This window comes from Lycorma delicatula, chromosome 10 (genome assembly GCF_047948215.1).
Source record: "Lycorma delicatula isolate Av1 chromosome 10, ASM4794821v1, whole genome shotgun sequence".
Taxonomy (NCBI): Eukaryota; Metazoa; Arthropoda; class Insecta; order Hemiptera; family Fulgoridae; genus Lycorma; species Lycorma delicatula.
The window spans coordinates 96751064-96774817 of record NC_134464.1 but is presented as its reverse complement, the minus strand read 5'-3'; the positions used below and the strand labels follow the sequence as shown (position 1 = coordinate 96774817).

At 31.7% G+C, this 23754-nt stretch overlaps 2 protein-coding genes across 8 annotated transcripts in view; both read left to right on the top strand.

Moving 5' to 3' along the window:
* The first annotated feature begins 225 nt into the window (after positions 1-225).
* Positions 226-14067, top strand: Bet3 (blocked early in transport 3). The gene is made up of 4 exons (XM_075377501.1): positions 226-522; positions 1761-1955; positions 10061-10243; positions 13776-14067. Exons 1-4 carry the CDS (start codon positions 484-486, stop codon positions 13893-13895), a joined length of 537 nt encoding a protein of 178 aa, XP_075233616.1. The 5' UTR covers positions 226-483; the 3' UTR covers positions 13896-14067.
* Positions 14068-21684: 7617 nt separating this feature from the next.
* LOC142331513 (uncharacterized) overlaps positions 21685-23754 on the top strand; it is a 29412-nt gene continuing 27342 nt past the window's right edge. For all 7 annotated transcript variants that reach the window (XR_012758014.1, XR_012758013.1, XR_012758016.1 and 4 more), the window contains exon 1: positions 21685-22092. Coding sequence is in view for 2 of the 7 variants with exons in the window: in XM_075377483.1 (XP_075233598.1) it covers positions 21708-22092 (385 nt within the window). In the remaining 5 variants the exon portion in view is untranslated. The remainder of the gene's footprint in view (positions 22093-23754) is intronic.

Genomic DNA, 23754 nt, shown 5'->3' with positions numbered 1-23754 from the left:
TGATTTTAGTCATACTGTATATTAGTTCTATCTGAGCAGTTCGATTATTTTTTCAGTGTTTTCAAACAAATTCGACAAACCCATATTAATGAATGCGTAATTTTGTGCAAGTTAGTTCGATCTCCTAAACGATTCGAAAAATCTACTAAAAAAATTATATTTAGATTTAGAAATATTAAGAAAAATTTAAGTTTTAAAGTTCATCTTTATTGATAATATTTCCGTCATATTTTTCAAACAACAGCGTTCCTACTTTTATTTTGAAGATTTACATTTTTTAAGCTTATACGTTAATTAGTTTCGCCCATAATTTTATAACATTGAACAGAACTACGATATTTTAGAACATCGATACATCCTAATTTGCTGTAGAACTAAGACATAGTGGGGGCGTAATATCATTCACCTGTTTACAGTAACATAACCTTAATTTAGTGTTTGTTTTAGGAAACTTGTTTAGATTAAATCGTAGATTTAAGTAAGATGTCTCGTCAAGGTACTCGTCTGGATGCTAAAAAAGTGGTAAGGTTGTGTAAACGTTGTAGTTTGTATTGGTTCATTTCACTGAAAAATTAAATTATAATATCGTGTAATATTAATTTAGAGAATTAAATTCCCTAATTTTTACAAGGGAATTGTTTTATTTTGAAAGTGATTGTCCTAAAACAAGTAAGTAGACAGACACATTTATTAAATTAATATTTTTCCTTTGTAATAATTTTGAATCCCCTTTTACTTGTTACCGGTTTTCATAATGTTGTCAGATCTGTAGAGTGTGAATCTGCCATCTGTTATTAATGCATGTATTTTAATACCTAGTTATTATTAAAAGAAAACAATTTTTTAGCCCAATAATTTTTTTTCTGAAGACATTTTTTTGAAACTGCCTTTGTCTGCTGAAATTTTACTCCTACTTATTATTCATATATTTTTATTTCACTGCATTAATATTGTGAGTATTTTTATGAAAATGTATCTGTGTTTTGTTTAATAGCTTGTTGATTTTTTTTTTTAATTCACACCAGTCTCCATAAGACCACAATAAATAATTTTACCTATTGACTTGTCTTTTGAACCCATTATATTTTCCTTTTGTGTGGTTGTTTTTTTACCTTTGCTAGGTCCATTTTTTCTTTTCTTGTGAAATCCTTGACCTGTAAAATTTTTGTCTGAAAGTGTCTGTTGAGACCCAGGGTTATTTAAAGAATTTATTTAATTTTTAAATACTATTATAAATGTTCACCTTTTTTGTTGTTCTTGTTTAAATGTTGGAACTTTAATTTTCATTTAATATATGACTCAAATTTAAAGATCTTTGGATTCGGTCAGATTCACTTGGCCCATCTCAGTTCACATAGCTCCTTTCGATTCAGCAGCTCTGTACAGTTCCTGATGATTCAGCGACTCCATATACAATATATAAGCAAGCTCCTCACTTCATTCTGCAGTCCTGTTCCAGTCTGAGATTAGTCTACTGCAAATTTTTAGAATTATTTCAATCATTAATAAAATAACTTATCATTACATTTATGGATTCAATAACTTAAATAAAGATTTACATGTATATGAAGAATATTTTAAATTCACAATAAAATTAATTATAATCTCAACTACATAAGATTTAATTTATTAAATGAGTCAGCACCAATTTTCTACATACCCAGTGTCTGTGATTTCATGTGTTTCTATCCTTGCTTATTTTATATCTTCTTTGATCTGTATTGTAGCTTGTTTATTCATCAATTTTTTTGTTTTTGCAGAACTCAGAGTTATTTACATTGACATATGGTGCCCTGGTTTCTCAGTTACTTAAAGATTATGATAATGTTGATGACATTAATAAGCAGTTGGAACGTATGGGATATAATATTGGGATAAGGTTAATAGAAGATTATTTAGCTAGAACTAATACTGGAAGATGTTATGACTTCAGGGACACTGCTGAAAAAATACAGGTGATTCAATCTACATCCTTAAAACAATATGAAACACTTTTTTCATCGTGTTTACAATCAACTTTTTACATCTTTTTGATTCTAGGTTGGATATAGTTTTATACGTGCCTTCGTAACATACTCAAGGATCAACATACTTTCCTTTCGTAACATACTCATGGCTTATGGTAAACACGTCTGTTTATAGATAGGAAGCATTTGTAATGGACCTGTTGTCATATAGAGTAAATGAGGATTTTACTGAATCTTCATATGTTTATGAATAAATTTTAATTATTTATAATTGTAAATAAAAACCTGCAAGAAAAATTAGAAAATAATGAAGTGTAGCAAATTCTTACTAATAGAATTAGATTGATTGATCATATAACAAGACTTTGTAGATTAGTAATTTAATAATAAGAGATAGTGAGAAAGGTAAAATCTACTAAGAAAGGCACAAGGTTAAAATATGTAAAACAAACAACTGAAGATTTAACAAAGTAATTAAATTAAGATATGGAACTTATATATTAATGGCGGCCACTGTATTTATGCTGTTTATAAGTACCATTGTATGTAGTTTACGTTTTTTATTAGGGAGTTGTATACTTAACATTAATTAGATGAGGTTAGCGAGCAAAGCGAGTGTATGTTATGTTTGGTTAGGTTATGTTGATATACGTATGATTCGTCAGTATACGGAATTATGTTATGTTTGGTTGATTATATTGATTCCATATACTGACAAATCATACCTATATCAACATAACCTACACTTACTTTGCTTGCTAACCTCGTCTAATTAATGTTAAATATACAAAGTATGTATAACTTATTACCAGCAAAACTGATATTTAAAATTAATACAACAAGCAATGAAGAAAATAGTTACAGAAAAGCAATAAAAAATGACAGTAACACAAAAACAGTGCAAATTGAGTGATCCTTCCTGTTAACACATAATTATCTAAGTTATTAGTGCAGAATAGAAAGGAATGGAAAAGTGTATTAACCAGTCTGATGATTAAAATATAAATCATGCTTTGGTATAGACCAAATTTTCTTTTTAAATCTTTAATTGTTAAGTTGATCTACACACTTACTTGTTAGGCATATACCTTTAGGTACAACATGCCCCTATTTTCATCTTGAATTCATATAATTTTGTCAGATTGTACCTTCAAAGTATTAATGCCTCATTTGGAAAAAATCCAATTTTTGGAGGAAAATCAATTTTAGCATTTCTGTTGGTAAAAAAATTTGGTACTTGTGTATTAACTGGCATGCATATTTTTGAAAGTATAAATTCCTCAGGACTCTCTAGATGGCATTAGTACTTAAGCCTGCTGTAGCTATAGTAGAGTTGGTGAGCTGTACCTGTATAGATCATTGACTTGTTGCTCTGCATTTTAGTAGATTTTTGGTCGGTTTTTTTTGGTTATTCTTTGGTTACGGACATTTGGATACTGTGGTTGATTGTGTTTTGAACGTTCTATAATACTTTTGAGTCTTTGAATACTGAATTACCTTGGTTTTTTGTGATTATGGTCATTGGCTGCGACTGTTGAGGTTAGTCGTATTTGGTGATTAGCTCAGTGCAGACAAGGGTTTCTGATGGTTACCTGTCCAATCCTTCTTAAGATCTTATATTTGGATATATAAGTACAGTAAATTAATTGATATTAATATTTTTTTATATTTTGGTTCTGTTATTTTAGTACATCGATATTATTCTAAGTCAATTATACAAGTTGCCACTAGTTAGTGACGTTATGGACTCTTTGTAGCTGTAAACATTATAACTGGGTTGTACATTGAGCTGTTGGCATGGAGCAGCAGATAATTTGAGATTAACCTAACTGTGTCTGCCAGTTTCGGCGCATAGTTGGTTTCCTTCATTGGTTGGAACAACTGGTTGGTCCCAACTAGTTTTTGACATACAGCTGTGTAGGCTAAAACTGAAAATAAATTTTCTGTTATTTACTTTTTTCTGGTTGATCATTATCTCCAACAGACGTTTGAAGATTAATTTTTGGCTGGCTCGCCTTAATGGAAACCCATCAGGTTGGTCTAGTGATGAACGCGTCTTCCCAAATCAGCTGATTTGGAAGTCGAGAGTAGTAAAGTCAGTTATTTTTATACAAATTTGAATACTAGATCGTGGATATCGATGTTTTTTGATGGTTGGGTTTCAATTAACCACCACATCTCAGGAATCGTCGAACTGAGACTGTACAAAACTACACTCATATATATCATCCTCATTCATCCTCTGAAGTAATATCTGAATGGTGGTGATTCGCGGAAGCTAAACAGAAAAAAAAAATAAAAAGGCTCACCTTAATGGAGGAAAGTCTGGAAAAGTCTTTGGAGCCAATTATGCTTCTGAAGGTTGTGAAACAGGGAGTTGCTGCTGCTAAGGAGATGCAGGTTGCAGTAGGAACATCGCCGGCGATCCCTGTGGTTGAGGGTTTGCCACCTGTGGCACATAGATCCGGAGTTGATGTTAGTAAAGGGGCTAAGACAGATACATCAATCATCCATGGAAGAGAAGGAGGTGCTAAAGAAATTAGATGACCTTGTGAGAAGAATCGAGAAGCTGGCACATGACTAAGGAAGCAGATTGACAAGAACATCAAATGTTCAGTCAAGGAGATAGAGTTGGATTTAGCCGTGTCGGTCAAGGACTTGAGGAAACTGGTGGATGCATTGGTTGTAACTGCTCCAGTGAAGATGACAGCAGTGATTGCCACTCAGGTGCTGATTGACACAGATGTCCTATTGCCAATGGATTAATTAATGGTGTACCTTTTGAGTGTATGGCAGACTTCATTAAACAAAGGTGGCCTATGGATGCTTTTAGATACACTAGGACAGGAATGCCTGATATGGGTGAAGGTGTTATCAATATGGTGGTGGTTGATATGAAAGAGGTTATGGATAAATGGCTAATTCTTGCTGCCAGGCACCCCTAAGTGGCTTGGCTACTTGGAGGACCCAATATGAAGACAGGCAATGTTGTATCGGCGAAGCTGAAAACAAGCTTAATTGGTGAGGAAGTGGAAAGGGCTCTGGTGGTGAGCACCTTTCACATAGCATGGGTTGATTTGGGAGATGGCACAGATTTACCCTAGTTACGTGTAGATGTATTTGCAAAATAAGGAGCAAAAGTGGCAGGAATTTGGGGCCCACCAGGTTGAGGTATACAGGCAGAGAATGGCTGTGTATATATGTAAAATCTTAGAATGCAAAATTCTAAGCAGACTTGCTTCAGGGCAGGGCAGACTTGCTTCAGGCTGAAACAAGATAGAGACACTGTTCCTATAAATGTAATCTACTTATGCTGACCTCCTGAAGTCTGTAAGGTCTGAGATCGAGGTACCTGCGGAGATTTTACCCATACAAAAGTCTGATCCTGGAATTAAGGTGAAGGAGGATCGAGGCAAGGCTGGTGAGTTTAAGCAGATCCTGACATCAGCACTGAAGGAGGGCACAGTGCAGACTAGATCTAGGATGGTGATCCTCTGGATGGGTGACCCGGTGTCTGACATCAGCAGGACATTCTACGAGGATTTAGTGAGGCGGCTAGAGAGTACCTACCTAACAGTGTACAAATTTCTTTGAGGGTGGGCATTGGAGGCACTAAGGTTGCTACATGCAGACTTTCGGCTTCAGTAGCTAAAATGGTTGCTTCTAGGGGGAGAGTGAGATTCAGCCTTCTGTTATGCAGGGTTGATCTTGTCAACCCTCCCCAGAGATGCTTTAGATGTCTCGGCTCTGGACATAAGGCTAGAGCAAGCAAAGGTGTAGGCAGGACAATGGCCTGTTTTAATTGTGGGGGCAAGGGCCACCATGCTGCATGCTCAAATGTGTGATCTGCAAAGTGGAGGGGACACGAACAGGTAGTTTGGCAAGCCCTAAAGGAGTCTACAAAGGCAGTGCTAATGTGAGCCAGGGGAGGACCGGATTAATGCATGCTTGCTGATGAAAATCGTCCAAATTAACTTGAATCATTCAGTGCTTGCACATTCTATGATAGAGATACCTTTTGGAGATGGGTGCTGATATAGCACTCATCTCTGAAACTGGGTAGGTTACTAATGGAGGTTATGGAAACTGATTTGATTGGCGTGAAAGTTGGAATGGTTAACATGTTCAGAAGAGGGAATAACGGATCTGTAATTGATGTTTCATTTGCCACCCCAGCCCTGCGGAGAAGATTATTGGCTGAAGTGTTTGAGAGAGGGGTACTCAGCAAGTGGCCACCAGCTGATAGTTATGTCCATAACTGATGGTGAAGATGGTAACACTGCACGGCAGTGCCAACAAGCTGGAGTGTCTGGTTCTTGATCTGGGACACGTTATAGGGAATATAAGACTTGAGCTTGTAAATGAAGCAATTACTGCTAAGGATAAAGCTAAATGCCTGGTTGTTGAGTTACAGCGGGTATGTGATAAGACGCTTCCCTGTAGGTACAGCAGAAGGGGCTGTCCACTGTTCTACTGGTGGACAGTGGATATTGCACAGAAAAGGAAGGAGTGTATAACTGCTAGACAGTTATACACTCCTTCCTTCAGGACGCACACATATCTAGATCCTGCTAGGGCTGTATATATGGATTTGTATAAGGCCAAGAAAAGGGAGTTAGCATGCATGATTAGTGATTCCAAAAGATGCTGTTGGAGGAAATTAATCGATAAATTGAAATGGATCCCTGGGGTAGACTATACCGCCTGCTAGTCAGGAACAGTCTGAAACCCAGGACATCAGTTACTTGGGATCCTGGTGAGGTCGCTGATATTGAGCTATTTCCTGTAGGAGAAGGTAATTTTCCGGATCTGGAGGGAAATGAAGGGCCCATAGCATTGTTTGGTATGGAGTTTCTTTTTGCAGCAGTGAAGCGTATGGATAAGGCTCCGGGCCCAGATCTGCTGCCTAACCAAGTGGTTAGGTGGTGGCCTGGGCATATCCTGAGACTTTTCTGAGTGTATTTAATACATGTTTACAAGAGGGTGTGCTTCTAAGAGGTGAAGGTGGAAGCGTTTTATCCTGATTCCCAAGCCAAGGAGGGACTTGGCACATCCAGCCTCCTACAGGCCATTATCAATGATAAATGCCATTGGTAAGATATTGGAGAGGTTACTTAACAGAGGTCTGGTGCTGTGGAGGAGGTGGGACGACTTAATGACATGCAATTTGGTTTCTGAAGTAGGATTAAGTATGGTCTAGCGCTAAATGGAGACTGAAGATCTTAGTGGAGTTGGAGGGCAGATGTGTGCAATCCAAACCCGCAATTTAGGCGTATGGTAGACACGTAGCTGAGGTTCGGCATCCATGTCCTTGAGGCATGCAGTCGAGCGGATAGGGCTGTGCGTCTCATTGTGGACATCCTGCCAAATGTGTAAGGCCCCGACAGCAGAGAGAAAGGCTCTTGACTGGGATTGCCTTCACTGTGGTTCTTTACAGGGCGAAATATGGGCGTCTGCTATGAAATACTGTAAGTATAGATTGATTCTTGAGTCGCTTCACAGGAGATGCTGTCTGTGGGTGGCATCTGCTTATAGAACTACATCCAGAGAGGTGGTTGAGATCATCATGGGTATTTGCCTGGTGGATCTTATGGTTGCATTATGAGGAATGCACAAGTCTCGTGGCTTGACCCCCAGCGGATAGGAAGATGGCGAAGGCAGCAATTGAGGAGGACACTTTGAGGACATGGCAGGAGATGTGGGAACAGGGGCCAAAGGGTAGGTGAACCCACAGGATAATTCATGATATTAGCAGATGGATTGTGAGACCCCATGGCTCATTGGATTTTTACCTCACTCAGATGCTGACAGGTCATGGGGGCTTCAGGGCATATTTATATGATTTTGGACTAGACTGCACGGAAACCTGCCGTAATTGCGGAATAGAAGAAATGGTACAGCATGTTTTCTTTGAGTGCCCCTGCTTCACTATGGTGATAGGTGAAATGCTTGCACTCCTGGGTATGATTTTTCTATTCCCGCCTGAGGGGCATATGGACTTCATGCAGACCAAAGAAGAGCACTGCCTTGCTGCGACCAGGTATTCTAGAGCAGTTATGGGGAAACTTTGGATGATGGAAGAAGCAAGGAAAGCAGACAGCCACCAGAGAGCTCCGATGCAGAGGACAGCATCGTGGGCTAGTGGCTAGGGGACCTCCTGACCGCGCAGTCACTTTGATGCCTGGAGCAGGAAGGTAAGCTCTGCAAAAAACAAAAAAACTGGAAGTATTCCTGGGTATGAAGGTTATGTATCTGCCTGAGGGACATATGGATTCCAGGTTAACCAAAGAAGAGCTTGCTATGGTTAGGTATTCCAGAGTAGTTATGGAGATGCTCCAGATGGAGGAAGAAGCAGGAAAGCAGACGAGCGCCTGAGAGCTCTGGTATGGAGGACAGGAGTGCGGGTGAGTGTCCAGGGAGCCTCCTGAACCTGTGGGGTCACCTGGATGCAGTGAATTCATGGTCACTCTGATGCCTGGTGCAGGAAGGTAAGCTTCCCTCCTTTCTGAACTAATGCCTCACAGCAGTTTCCAGAAAAGGGGAGGACTATCAGGGGTGCAGAGGTGGAGGTTTAGTTGATAGGGCGCAGGCACACATATTTACTTAGTAACATCTTGCAGAATCTGTTAGCGAGCCTGATACTTTGTATGCAAATGGATGTTCCTCTCCTCTATAAAAAAAAGCCTGCTGTAGCTGTAGTAAAATGTTTGTTGAGCATAAAATGGAATTTATTTTTCTAATATTTATAAAATTAAAACATTCATTAGTCTCCTGGTATTTAATATTTAAGGTTAATTAGACAAGGTTAGCAAGTGAAGCGAGGGATAGATATGTTGATACGAAGTTCATACTCGGAATTGTTAGTTACCAAACCTTAACCTAAGCCTAATATCTTATCTTACACTTGAATTAGAATAATTAAAACTTAAATTTCAGTAATAAAATACGATAATGATATACTGTCGACTAACAAACAGTGATTCATTATTAGACAACTAATGCCATCTGGAGGAAACTTACAAAACTGAGATGTGTTTGTAGCTATGTGTGTGTCAGTTAATTCACAAGTACTAAAAATACTTTTCTTTTTAAAGTGATGTCTGATTTTATATATTTTAAGAATTTTAACCCATAATCCAAAAACATCTAATTATGAGTAAGTGTACAAAAATAGTACTACGTACCTTAAATAAATAAATGACAACATCCTGTAAAACAGATGTTATTCCAGTCCTTTTTTATGCTTGAAAAAATAAAATGAATGAGGTAAAAATATTTAAATTTCATAATAAATCCATATTTATTATTGATAAAAGAACCAGAATTATTATATCAAATAAGCGTGCATTAGATGTTTTTTTGTTAGTAAAACAACAAAAATATTTTTAATTAGATAAAAAATGATATGTAATACAAATACATGGCAATCTAAATAAAAAATGTAGAAAATAAGAACTACTTTTAAATTACTGTATTGTTAACTCAAGAACAATTTTGTCTATATCTCAGGATTTTTTGAGATGTGCCTGTATCACTTTGAACATTCAAGGTATGCTTATCTGTTTAAATAATGGCCTCAAAGTACTTATATCAATTAATTTTCTGAAAGTAATATTCATGCAGAAACAAACTGTAACTTATTTATTTTTGCCTGGTTGATTTCTAATGTCATATACTTCACTACATCTTTTCTTCAATTATTTTGAGACCAATTTACTGAATCACTTCTCTGATCTAAAAAAATCTTTTTAACTCATTTCATTCCTTCCAGTTATTATTAATATCATTAGTTTTTGGTTTCCAGAGATACAGAAATACAGAGATTGGTTTCAGAGATACTGAGATACAAAATACAAGTTTTCATCTAACTATCTAAATCTTTTTCCAGGTTTATGGTAAACAGAACTGTGAAAAATAATTTCATCCTGCCTGGACCCACTAATGATTACAAATGGTCTCGAAAATAAATGTGTGTAACATCAGTTTGGTATCCTCAGATGGAGGTTATTTCTTAGTATAAACTAATTTTTGTTTTATTAATAATTCAAGGTAATAAATACTTTATGAATAACATATGAGGTTATTGATTTCAGGCTGGATTCAGATTATATCTTGGTATAACACCTGTAATAACTAATTGGAGTTCATCAGGAGATGAGTTTTCACTGCAGTTTGAATCAAATCCATTAACAGAGTTTGTGGAACTTCCTGATCATTGCCTTAGCTTAAAATATATGAATATTTTAACTGGCGTTTTGAGAGGAGCTTGTGAAATGGTAAATGATATATTATTGCTAGGTAACTTATTTACTAGAACCTTCTTTTAATGAAAGATAGCTCAAACTGAACAATGTTTGAGTAATTGATATAGAATTATTTGATGTATGGAGTTAGTGTGTAATAAATGTATGGATGTGTAATAAATGATATCAATAAAAACTGAGGACTAAAAAACCTAACTCTAAAGTTAAGACAGTTCCCATTCGTATCATAATATATAACTAAATGCATATAAGTTCAATAATTCCATTGTTCTATAAAATACTATTCTGAAATTGATCTTTAGTATTTTTTTTTTTTTTTAATAAACATTTTATTTAATTTTTGAAATATTCATTCTGGTATTTATTTCTATGCTTTGAAAATGTTATATTGTTAATAATGAACCATCATTATTTAGTTGATAATTATTACAGTTCCCTTGCTAATCGGAAGCATTGTAAATAATACGTTGTTTCATGACTGAAAGTGGTATTTCAGCTTGTTGCTTTGCACTGAATGTACCAGCCTTTCTTTTGGAAAAAATATAGAAGCAACACCTGAGGTACCAAATGTTCCTGTCAGAGGTGCTTTTCTCTAATAGTAATGTTCTCAGGCAATTCCTGTGATAAATACAGTAACGGTATTGTCGCATGTTCGTGGCTCTATCAAGATATTGAAAGATTGACAATTGAAAATGTTTATGTAATTACAGTTTATTACTTTAAGAACATAAATAAAAAAAGACAAATCAATAATAAAACAAGTAATAAAAATAGTATAATAATCTGAATAATAGTAATAATAATAATAACAACAAACAATAAACAAAAACATCCTACAATAATAATTAGAATAATGGCCACAATAAACAATAAAAGTATTAAATGTCAGTAACAAACAAATAATCATAAATATCAATAATAATAGTAACAAACAAAGATTACATAAAAAAAACAAAAAAAAAAACAGAATTTAAAGTACTCGTCAGGATTTCAGATAAATAATGAAAACCAGAATTCAGTCCCATTGACAAAAGACATAGCCTGACTCCTGGTCTTTTAACCACTAGTCAGGTCTTTTAGCACTTTTAACCACTAGTCTTGCATTAACAACAATAGTACAATAGATAAGACTATTATAAAGTTCTTTTACTGCAAATACCTTTGCTGTTCACAAATAAAACTACTTTAACAGTTTATGATGAAATTCAGTAAATTATCTCTTTCACTCATAGTCTCACAGTAGTAACTGATCGAACTATTACTTGTGATATTATAGTTGCATCGAACCTGCACTTAAAATTCGCTCCTTCACTGACCTCCTCACAGAATACTCTTGTTGACCAACATCTTGCAGACTGATTTGCAGAACTCACATCGCAGACTTCATCTTACAGACTCTCCTCACGGAAATGACTTTTAACTGGTCTTCCCTAAAGTATTTATACTCCTATCTTCTTTACCTATTGGACTGGACCCAACTCAAAGCGTGAGAATGATCAACTGCACTCTCATTTTCTCATGAAATTCCAACCTTGGTCCGGTAACTCTTCTCATGGAATACATGTGTTTAGTGTGTCTGTAGACAGTATTATAAAGAACCATTGGGACCTATTTCTTTACTAAAAGGGTTCCTTTTAGTCCCTTTTTGGATTCCTCCCATTATTATATTTTGTATTACTTTCTTCTTAATTGGCAGGAATCCATTACTGAGGTCCAGTATACCGGTCTTGTTGCAATATCATTTATAGAGTACATTGAATATTGACTGCATTTCAGTGGGCTTGGCATGCTGATTAAGACTGCGTATGTGGTTAAGAGAAGAAGAAAACAGAGAACTACTTCACTAATAATTTTCCTTCCTACTCCTCGATAAGCCTGGGATAGGATCCTTGTTATTCTAGAAGATGAAATTTCTCATCCTCAAATTATCTGAGGATGAAATATCATTTGGAAAATTAGTAACAGAGTGGAATGGAAGGAGGACTTTATAAAAATGGGTCAAGATTTAATATAGGGTTATTTTAAAATAAGATGGTTAGATTATGTAAAAAACCTGAAAAATAGAACAGTAATTAGAAAAGTTTTCATTGTTAAGTGTTAGTCAGAGTTAGGCTAATGACCATGATCTGCACTCCTACCCAACAACATTTTATGTATAAAATATGAATATCAACTAAAATATTTATAATATTATTAATATTTCCACTTAATATATATAACATATTTAATTGTAAGATTTTCATGAAAATCTCCATTTACTGAAAACATGATTCAGTTCAAAGAAGTTAATTGAATTTTATATTATTTACTGCAGATTGATATGCTTGATTTTTAATATTCAAAATATAAATATTTTTAAATGCAGACATATAGAGATGCAATTACATCATTTAGATAAATGCCATTCAAAAATTATCTGTATTAATTTATTAATCATTTACTGTATAGATGACAAGACAATTTTTTTCATGAATACTATTTTAACCCTAAGTTATCAAATCAGGAGGTTAATTATTTGCCCTGGATAGACTATCTTAATTTAAAACACTTTGAATAAATTTATTTTTAGATATTTTTTTAATCAGTAGTGGTTATTATCACTATTAAATAATTAGCTAAAACGTAATGTAAAGGAAATGGTGATTCATTATTACTAGCTTGGTATTTAGTAATACAGAAAATGATAAATATTTTAATGAACAATAATAGACTTTGTCAAAGAAGTCAAAATTATGAATATCTGAATTTAATAATTGTAAAAAAATATATCAAACTAGCTATATATATTGAAATAATTTAATTTTATTAGTTTTTGCTTTTTATATTGTACATTTTCGTTTTGTAGTATTTTTTACTTATTTATGTTACTATTCTTTAAAAAAAATTGTAGAATTTGTTCATATTTGATTGTAAAAAATTAAAAAATCATAGAAGATTTGCAAACTAGATAGTAGTAAAAAAGAAAATAAGTTCATAACATCCTTATTTTTGAGTAAAAATTAAGATTTGCCAATAAGATTTTGCTTTGATTGAAATCTTACTAATGTGTTTTCATTCGAATAAAAACTTACAGTGATATGGGACAGTTATTTGATGCAGGAGAAATCATATTTTCCTTGATATAGATTGTTTGAAGAAACAGCATTCATGGCAACTGGTTTGAAGTAGACATTACTTTCTAAACATTCCTTGTAATACATACATTTGGAGAATATTTTTTGCAGCAAAATTCAACAGGATGATATAATAAGAAAGACGTCAAAAACAGACTAATATAAGGAGGAAGAGCTTCCCCAGAAATTTTCTGTTACTTTTAAAATTAAATTTAGGAATTGCATAGAGATATAAAAAATGACTCTTTAATTTTATAAAACCTTTGATCTATGTTTGAAATTAACTTTTACATTAAAATTTATGAAAATTCATGTAATTTAATAAAGATTAACTCTAATGTAGAATTTTCTGTAGTCAGATATTGTAGAATCAACATATTTAGTTATTTACTAGGAAAAACAACTTTGGTATATAATTTTTAATGTTTTAGGTTCAAATGGATGTTACTTCTTGGTTTGTACAAGATCAGTTAAAAGGGGATGCTGTAAATGAATTAAGAGTTAAATTCATAAAAAGACTTGAAGATGCAATACCTGCTGGAGAAGATTAATCTTTATTCTATTGTTACTTTAATATAATTTTTATATACTTTATAAAACACAGTTTACGCTACAGTTATGTATGTGATAAAATCATTGTATTAACTGGATTAAATGTATAAAATATTAGGGTAAATAATATATTATATATAAATTAAATAAATAAAAGCTTTTTAATTTTCATCATCTTATTTTATCATGGTGTATCCTTAATGATAAGAAATTACTTTTGAAAATAGTCCATTTAATAATGAATTAGTGTTATAATTATATCCAGTATGCAATACACTAAATTTGAATATGTGTTATATACTTCTTGTGTGTGATTGAATTGTGTATAAAACATAATATTCACTAGAGAAAGAGGTATATTTTTTGCTTTACACTATTTTGACCCTGTTTTTCTTATGATTGACTAATGCAAAGCATCTGACATATAAGAGATACCATCCAACCAAAGTTGAAATAAGATTTACTATTCAGCCAGTTCCTGAAGTGTAAATTGTATGGTTGAGAATCACTTAAATTTTGGTGAGCTTGATACATTGGTATGTTGCAATAGGCTCTGTGAAGAAAATAATGGAAACCATTTGCTCCATAATCTTCTTTTATGCTGAGCTTAGCTTAGAAAATTTTATTCTTGAAGCTTATCATTATATGGTAGTAACTAGTAGTAATTAATGTCAAGTCACCTATAATATTTGACTAATGGCACCCATCATTCAAACATATTTATTACACATCTTTTCTGTAGAGTTACATAAATTAATTATTTTGTCTTATGAATATTCTTAATTATTTCATGATGGCTTTTGCATTATGGAATCGTATCAAAAATAAATTTCATAAATAGTTTGCCTCTCCTTCACGTTTCATCCAAAGTTTTTATCACGTATAAAAGGCAAACAAAAATTTTGATTGAACATTTAATATTTTCAGCTGAAACAAGCTAATTAAAGTACTGGAATCACCTTTTTTATTATGAATTTGCTCTTTGTCTTGCAATCTGAGTAATTCTCTCTATGATTTATGTTTTGTACTTTCACTTATGGAGTGTAATGAAAATATTTTAAGGAATAACTTGGAATAATTAAAAAAAAGATTCTGATTAATATTAACCCAGCAATAAATAACTGAATTCAATAAAATTTATTGAGTTGAATTTTTGCTTACATGACATGAATATTTAGTATTAAATTTGTCCTAACATCAGAAAAGTAATTGAACATTTATTCTAAATGTAGATATTGTTTTAATAAAGCATTTTCATGCTGTACATTATTTCATAGCAATAATAATGCATATTTTTAAAAATATTTGTGTTATTAAAAAGTAGAAGAAAGTTATAATATACTTTGTTGAACTCTGGTAGAGTAGTAGTGTAGCATCTCAGCCTTTCATCTGGTAGGTCCCATGGTCCAAGCATGACATTTTCTTATGCTAAAATATTTTCATTTCATATTCCCACTCAAAGTTTCAAGTTCATGTATTGACTTAATCATGAAGCCAAATTATATGCACCTAGACTTTGACTGAGGGTCAAGTTATTTTCTGATTAATAATATATAACAAAAAAAATAAAAATTTTTTAAAATGCATTACTGTTCTTATGAAGTAATGTGTATTATGTAAGTGCATAGACAAAATATAAAATGAATGAATGCACAAAAAAAGGGTTATTAGAAAATAAAAAATTTATCTAGAAGTTACGAAGGAAGATGAAGATGAGGTGCAAGGGACTTGCACAATGAACAATGAACAAGAGGTGCATAGGGATTCAGAGTAAATAATTAGTGATAATGACAGGCTATCATAATTACTTGTATGTTTAGAAAATAGGAATATAAATTTAATGTCATTCACAACCAAATAAATTTCAACATAACACATTAAAAAAAAGCTGGCCGTTGCATGTCTTTCCTGGGTATGCTGATCAATATACGTTTTTACATTTTAGGTCTATCTACAATTTAAAAAAATTGTAGACATTTCTTGATAGCTCTATAAATGAAGCATAAACTTTCAAAAAAATATTTAAAAAGTTATTAAACTGAAGGAAAAGAGTGAAAGAAGAAAGAGATATATTCCAATTTTAAGAAGGGAGTTGATTTTTTGAATTGTTGAAATGTTTTTTGGATTACTTGTATACACATTGTAGGTAACATTTTGCTTCAATAAAGTTTTCTCTAAAATGCCTCTGAAGAAAATCAAAATTAGTTTTTTTGCAATATCCCCAACAAATTTTGAACAAAAATTAATACAATCAATGCCTCATATATAGAAATATTTAAGTTAAATTTGAAGAAAATCGGTTTTGTCAATCTATAGATGTAAGGCCAAAAGCAGTGTAATGCACACAAATTTTTTTTTGTTTATTTTAGATGAACTAGTTGGAACTTAAAATCTAAAAATCTGTAAAAACCCAATACTCCATTTTTGACATAATTACCATATTTTCCCCTTTAAGATAACTATTCTAGTTATATTCATCAGGAAGTAAAAATTGATATTTTTTCTTATTTTTATTCTGTTTGGGTTTTTATTTTAAAAAAAATCTATTTATAATAACTTCTGAACTTTCAATATCAATATTTCTTTTTCTTAATTTTAAATTTACAATATACATATGACCTGTGTTCAAAAAGTAATGAGAATTTTAAAATTTTGCCAGTTTTATTAGCCCAATTCTCGGGATTTTTTTGTTGTATTAGTAAAAATGTCTGAAAAGTATCTGTATACTTTTAGTCATATTGGATGTTTAGTCTGTTGTCAGCTGTCAAAAGGATAACAAGTATTTTATTATGATCGGTGATTTTTTATTCGTATAAATAATGGATCAGAGAATTTGTATAAGAATAGAATGAAGTATAGCAATGTTTTAAAACTGGTAAATATTGCTTTTGGCGAGTCTGCTTTGAGTAAAGCAAGGGTTTACGAGGGGTATAAGTGTTTCCAAGAACGTCATGAAGACGATGTTGACGAGCACTCCGGACACCCTAGCACATCAGCAACTGATGAAAATGTGGAAAAGTGAAGGAAATGATTATGAATAATTGAATCACAATCAGAGAAGTCGCTGATGATGTTGGAATATTGACTCATGTGATGAAATTTTTTGGGCATGAAACGTGTGACAGCAAAATTTGTTCAAAAATTGTTGAATTTTGAGTAAAAACAGCGGCGAATGGAAGTTGTTAAATGAAGTCAACAACGATGCAGAACTACTGAAACATGTCATAACAGGTGATGAAACACGGGTTTACAGATATGATGTTGGAATGATGATCATCCCAATGGGGGTATTCTGGATCACCAAGACCAAAAAAAGCTCGACAAGTACAGTCAAATGTGATGGTTATGCTCACCTTGTTCTAAGATTTTAACAGCATAGTGCACCATGAGTTGTTGCCACAAGGTCAGATGATCAATAAGTTGTATTATCTACAAGTTCAATGCCGTTTGCATGAAGCAATCTGAAAAAACGCCCGGATTTGTGGCGAAACAATTCATAACTCTTGCACCACAATAATGCACCTGCTCATACTTCATTGCTTGTTTGTCAATTTTTAGCCGAAAACAAAAATGATACCCCAACCGCCATATTTGCCAGACATAGCCGCGTGTGACTTTTTTCTATTCCCAATAATAAAGAGAACCTTAAAGGGCTGCCGTCATTTTACAAGCATAGATTAGATTAAAAGCGAATAGCTGAAAGAGCTAAACACTATTCCAAAGATTGAGTTTCAGGGATTGGAAAAAGCGCTGGCATAAGTGTATAATGTCTTATGGGGACTATTTTGAAGGGGATAACATTAATGTAGATGAATAAATAAAATTCTTTCTAAAAAACAAAAATTCTCGTTAACTTTTTGAACACACCTTGTATACACTCACATATACATACACATACCCTGCATAATTATGTTTATACTTTTTTCAGTAAGCATTGCTAAAAGAATAAGTCTCATTTAAAGTAGTAAACTTGATAATACACATTGTAGTGAAACATATATGTATAAAGAAAAATGTATGAGATTCAAGAAAGATACATTTATTAAATGCGGTATCATCTAAATATACTTAAAAATTTTATACATAAATATATACAAGGAAAATACATAGATGTGTCTCAGGTAAGATCACAGTTAAGAAACAGCCACTTGCTTTGAGAAGATTTACATTTGTTTTTTTTATCTAAATGAAAGCAATGTTACAAGAATTTCTTTTTTCATGAATAACCTGGCCTCACTGATACTAGTTGGTAAGTGCTTCAATCACTTTTAAATATTTTGGTCAGTTTTAAGTTATATTTTAGATGAATTAGCTCAATAACAGTTTACAACTTTATAAGTATAAAAAGCTTTTTAATAACTACAAAAGTAATTTTCTGAAATAAAAATAAATGTACATGAATATTATATTGATAAAATATCAATATATTTATGCATTCCTTTTCTGTTATTGATGTAACAAAGATTTCAACATGTATTAGTTTTTTTATGAAATTATTTCTATTTTTTTGGTAACTTTAAAAAAAATATAGCAGTAAAAATTATTATTTTTAATTATATTAATACGGTCAATATTATTAATTCTAATTAATAATTCTTGTTCATATTAGTATGATTAATGGTTACCTAATATTTTCTGTCCTACATCTACAAATTACTTATACCTTACAAAAGTGGATTATTTATGTAATAATGTCATGTGTCTTGAATGCTAAAAAAGGCAATACTAAAAGGTAAAGTATATATAAAATAAAAAGTAAAAAATTATAAAACAAAAATATCGGTGTAAATGAAATAAAATTGTAGTTGTAAATAATAAATAATGAAAAAAAGCTAGTTGGTGATTACAAAATTCACTTGCAGAACACTGAATTATATTGAAAATTAGCAAAATTTTGTTAGAAGCTACTGAGTGCAGCTCTCAGTTGTAGACTGAAATAAAAAAATGAATGGTAAATGTATTATAAACAGCTTCCACATAACAAAAGATCATCATAGCTGTATGCAGATGGCAGAAAAGTTACTAGGATGTATAATACTAAGTAGAAATTCTGGAAGAAGTGTTATGATATAATATGGGATTGATTGATTATTCATGTAATCAAGTAAATAATTAAAATATGGATTTTTTATTTGTCCTTTCAAATTAAAAAAAAGCTATGTTGTTCTGATCACATGTTTCATGTGATACTTTGTCGTTTATTGTTATACTCTGATATTATTTCTGGTATTGGCTAGATTCCCTGTAATCAGTTATAATCATCAAATTAGTTTCTTTTTACTTTATTCTAACTTTCATTGAGATTTTATTTTAGTGCACAATTTGTCAAATTCAATACAAAATTAGTGAAGTCCATTACTCGCAGAACTATTAGTTAAATAAAAATGTTACACTTTAAATAAACAAGAAATAGAAAAAAAAAAAAATGACTGCCAAAAAAAAAATATTGCTCTTTAATTAGGATAATTACATACACACACACACACACATATATATATATATATATACACACATATTTATATAGCCTATGACACTCCCGGTAACATAAGGATTCCAATGTGGGGTTGTATATCTAAACTGGTTCAGCCATTGAGCTGCTGTGGTGGAACAAACACGTATACACCCTAGTTACATTACATTTCTTTTTGGGCAGTTGTGTAAAATTCATGTTTTATTGAATTTCAAAATAATAAGCAAAACAGCCAAAAAAAAACTTAAGCAAAAAGAACTTAAATTAAACATATGCATCAACAATAATGCATAGAATGAAAATATGTCTGAAGATTTCTAGTTGTTACTATGACAAATATCAGTAGTAGGATAAAAATCCTGGTTATAAATGTGACACAGTAGCATCCCAAGTTATAAGAAATTTGGTATTGTGCAGCATCTAACAGTTCACGGAAAATTACATATCTAAATGATAAAGTCATTGGTGAGTGTCTGTATATTTTAAACTGATCTTTTTGTAAGGAAATTTGTTTCAATGTACGGTTTTCTGACATTATTTGCATTGAATAATTAGATCTGCACTGTTGTCTATCAGTCTTTTGTGTAGTCTTTGAAATGTATGGGATTTTTATTATATGCCCATTTTTATTCAATTGTGACTAAAATTGACAAGTTATGCTAGGGAAGAATAAATCTTATGACTATTGCGAATCATCTTTTGACTTCTAATGACAAACTAAATGATTTTCCCTCTCCTTAATATTTCTATAATCTTTAGTAATTGTTAAATATCTACTTAGCCACTTCTGTCCTAATTTATATATTTTTAATATTATTTATGTAAAAATGAAAATGTGTTTCAGAGATGTTTTTAAAATTATACATTTTCAATTATTTATTAAATTTGTGAATTTATTTTCTCATAAAATCTGGATAATAATATATTTCAATCTTGAATAAGATAATTTAATGATCTTGCTCTCCTAAGAGGTTTGCAAACCTTTCTTTTGTGGATGTGTACTGTAGGTATTTGTTCAACTCGCCCTGGTTCTACATGTTAACTCATGTAGGAACTGGATTGGCTGGTTACCTCTTTGAGTGTTCAAAGAGGTAACCAGCCAATCTTCTCTTGTTGCATTCTAATTAATAACACATACTGGTGAGGTGATCTAGAGAAACTTCGCTTCACAAACAACGGGTGCAGAGGCCTCTCTGCCCCCAAATCGAGAAAGCAAAAAAATAAAAAAAACTGGTAAAACTCTGTCACGATAAATTGATGATTAAATCAGATTTTTTTTTTCAAGCAAACTAACCTTCAGAGAGAACAACCCCATTTCATTCGATAATTTGTAAGCAGAATACCTGATAAACTGTCTCAATTAAAGTTTGTTAAAGGAATCTACCAACACAAGGTGTACATGAAAAAACAGTAAAACTTAAACAAATTTCCAAATTTTTTATTTTCAATGAATTATCTGTTTTAAAGTTATGTTGCCTGTTCTAAGTTCATTGCATTCAGTCTCACTATTCTACTTGAAATCAACAAATGACAATTTAATTATATTTTAAACTTAATGGAAGGAATAAGCCAATAGTTGCATTCGATTTGAAAAACCAACACAATTTTATAGAAAACTGATGAATCTTAATTTAAAACTTTTGTACTAAAATTATGAGCCAAATTAATAAAATGTAGACAAATTGTTGTCAAAACCAAATTGCAAAACCATAGACAAAATCTACGGCTGTCTGCAAAAATGACTGAAAATATTTTGAACTTAAAACTTGCAAATTAAATTTTAATGTCATCCCCCATCACCGTGGACCAGAACATAACAAAAAAGAAAAATTAATTGATGAATGTATATAATAAAAAAGTTACATAATCCTGACCCAAATTTTAATAAATTTTTCAGTTAAAATAAAAATTAATTCCAAATTGAAAAATGCACTGCTTTATTGACGACGCTTATTATTTTGGTTAGTTTTGCCAGTATCAAAGTACAGGAATTTTACGAGTAAATAAAATATTCTTTCCCGTAATTTTTTTTATCTTACTTTTACATAATGATTTTTGTAGATATAATATTACATTTTTAAAGATTAAAGTAAAAGCGTGTAATTTCAAAAATATTTTGTTTAATGAGGCATCAGAACGGTTAATAAAAGTAATATTGCCGTTAATTTCGCTTACTAACCTATCGCGATGTACGTATTTATACTTTCAACGTTAGATGTCGCGGGTGTGGTTGGTATATTCGTTACCCCCTCTACATGAGCGTCACGAGCGGTAGCGGTTTATAACTAGATGTTCTCTTCGTGGCGCGTTCAGTTCAAGTGAAGATAGTGAAACAGCGAAGATGGCGTTCATGATGCCAGTTGTTAAAAATGATTATGATATTTATAAATCGCGACGCAGCTCTGAGTGTTCTAATCCACAGAGTTGTCGCAGTAGAAAAGTGTCAGAGTGTTCAAAATCTGAAGGACCCAGTTTGAGCACATCACCTGGAAGTGATTTTTTGGTCGGTTCACCGGCACATCGTTCTGTACCTTTAGCGATGATGTCGTCCAGAAATTACAGCAGGACGTCATCCAGAACTTCACAATCCAGTCTTCAAAGTCCAAGTAAATCGACTTCATCATCTCCCCCAAAGTCTGGTTCAACATCTTCTTTAAATAAATTCCACAACAGACTTGTGGATAAATTGAAAAGGTCGTTGAAATCAAAAGATTCGAGTAGTGAAGGTAAGATTTTACATTCCCATTCATTTTGTTTTGTTTTTAAAGTTATCTTTAAACGTATTACAAAGATTTAAAATCGGTTGAGATTTTGTCTGTTTTATATAAATTGGATATTTTAACGCAAAGGTTTTTACACTTGACCGTGATTTAACAGTCAGGTTCACTCTTTATCGCTATAATATGGGGAAAAGTACATCTTAATTTTATATATTTTTTTAAAAATAAATACTTTTTATTCACAAAAATTTAAGGTTACGTTTATTTGTTTTCATATTTTATGTAGTAACGATAACAAAATATTGGTGTAATTAATACCTACGCCATGATACAGAGCGCAGTGCCAACAAAAAAGTTGTTTCTTATGTGAATATAGTTTAATATGCAGTGCTTTTTGCCTAATCCACTGGCTTTTGAAGTTATTTTACAGTACCTTTTTTCGTATTTTTATTTTGATTTTAATTAATTCATGTATGTTGTATAAATAAATGTAAAAAAAAATGTATTAAAAAAAGGATCTGATAATATTAATAAAGGATTCGCGGGTTACAATAATTATTTGTACATTTTATGTTAATTTATAATCGTAGTTAGGTGTAAATGAAACTTTTAGTGTGATGGATAACAAATATTTGAAGGTAAGTTGTTACGAAAGTATGTGAGGTGGCAGAGAGCTTGCCTTCGATAGAATATTCTAGAAGAACGAGGCTGCCTGGTTAGTGGCTACGTAGCTGTTTGGCTTGTGTTTCGATCGGAATGTTAGGCTTCGAATCTATGTTAGCTCTATGTTTTTCTTTCTTTCAAGAGACATTTACTACCGTAGAATTTAATTACTAAATATAATTATATTTTTATTATTTATGTTTTTATTTTATTTTATTGAAATTTATGAAATATTACTCTTAATATAATATTTTTATTAAATAATTATATTTCACCTCGTTTTTTTTTACATTTAATAAGATCGTTAAATTTTTATTTCGATTATTTTCTATTTATAATGAAAAACTCCTTTTACAGATTATACTTCTAATAATTTTAAACGGTATTTTTTGTTTCGTAATGCAGCAAAAAAATCTGTTTCGCCTTATCAGAAGTATTATCAGCATTTTCCGGTACTTGTCATGTATTTTAATGCAGTTAGAATGAACGCTGAGTTAGCATTATTGTATCTAATTTGAAATTTATTGATTTTTAATCTATCCTATTACGTTGTTACACTGTGTCGTTTTATTTTGCTTTATCATATTGTGTAATCTCATATTTGAGCTGGTGTTTCAGAAATATACAAATGACTTTTGAAAAAAGATTAATTCTTTATGTATTTATTTTTTATATGGGAATTAAATATCTCATATGTGTTTAAATTATTCTTTATCTATACATCGTTTCTTTATGCTGTATACTTTTGTAAAAGATAATTTTAATCTTTCTGTTTTCTTTTATTTATTGGTTTTTTATTTTGTTCTTGTAAAATTAGTTTTTAGATAAGATTTTTCTTTTTATACGAGTATTTTAATGGAAATTAGGCTTAATTATTTACACTGTCAAATAATTTATTATTCTTAAAAAAATGATTATCATTCTTTGATTTTATTTCTTTTTGTTATTACAATACATTTATTTTTAAGTAATTACAGAATTAGCGATAAATCTCGTCGTAATTTT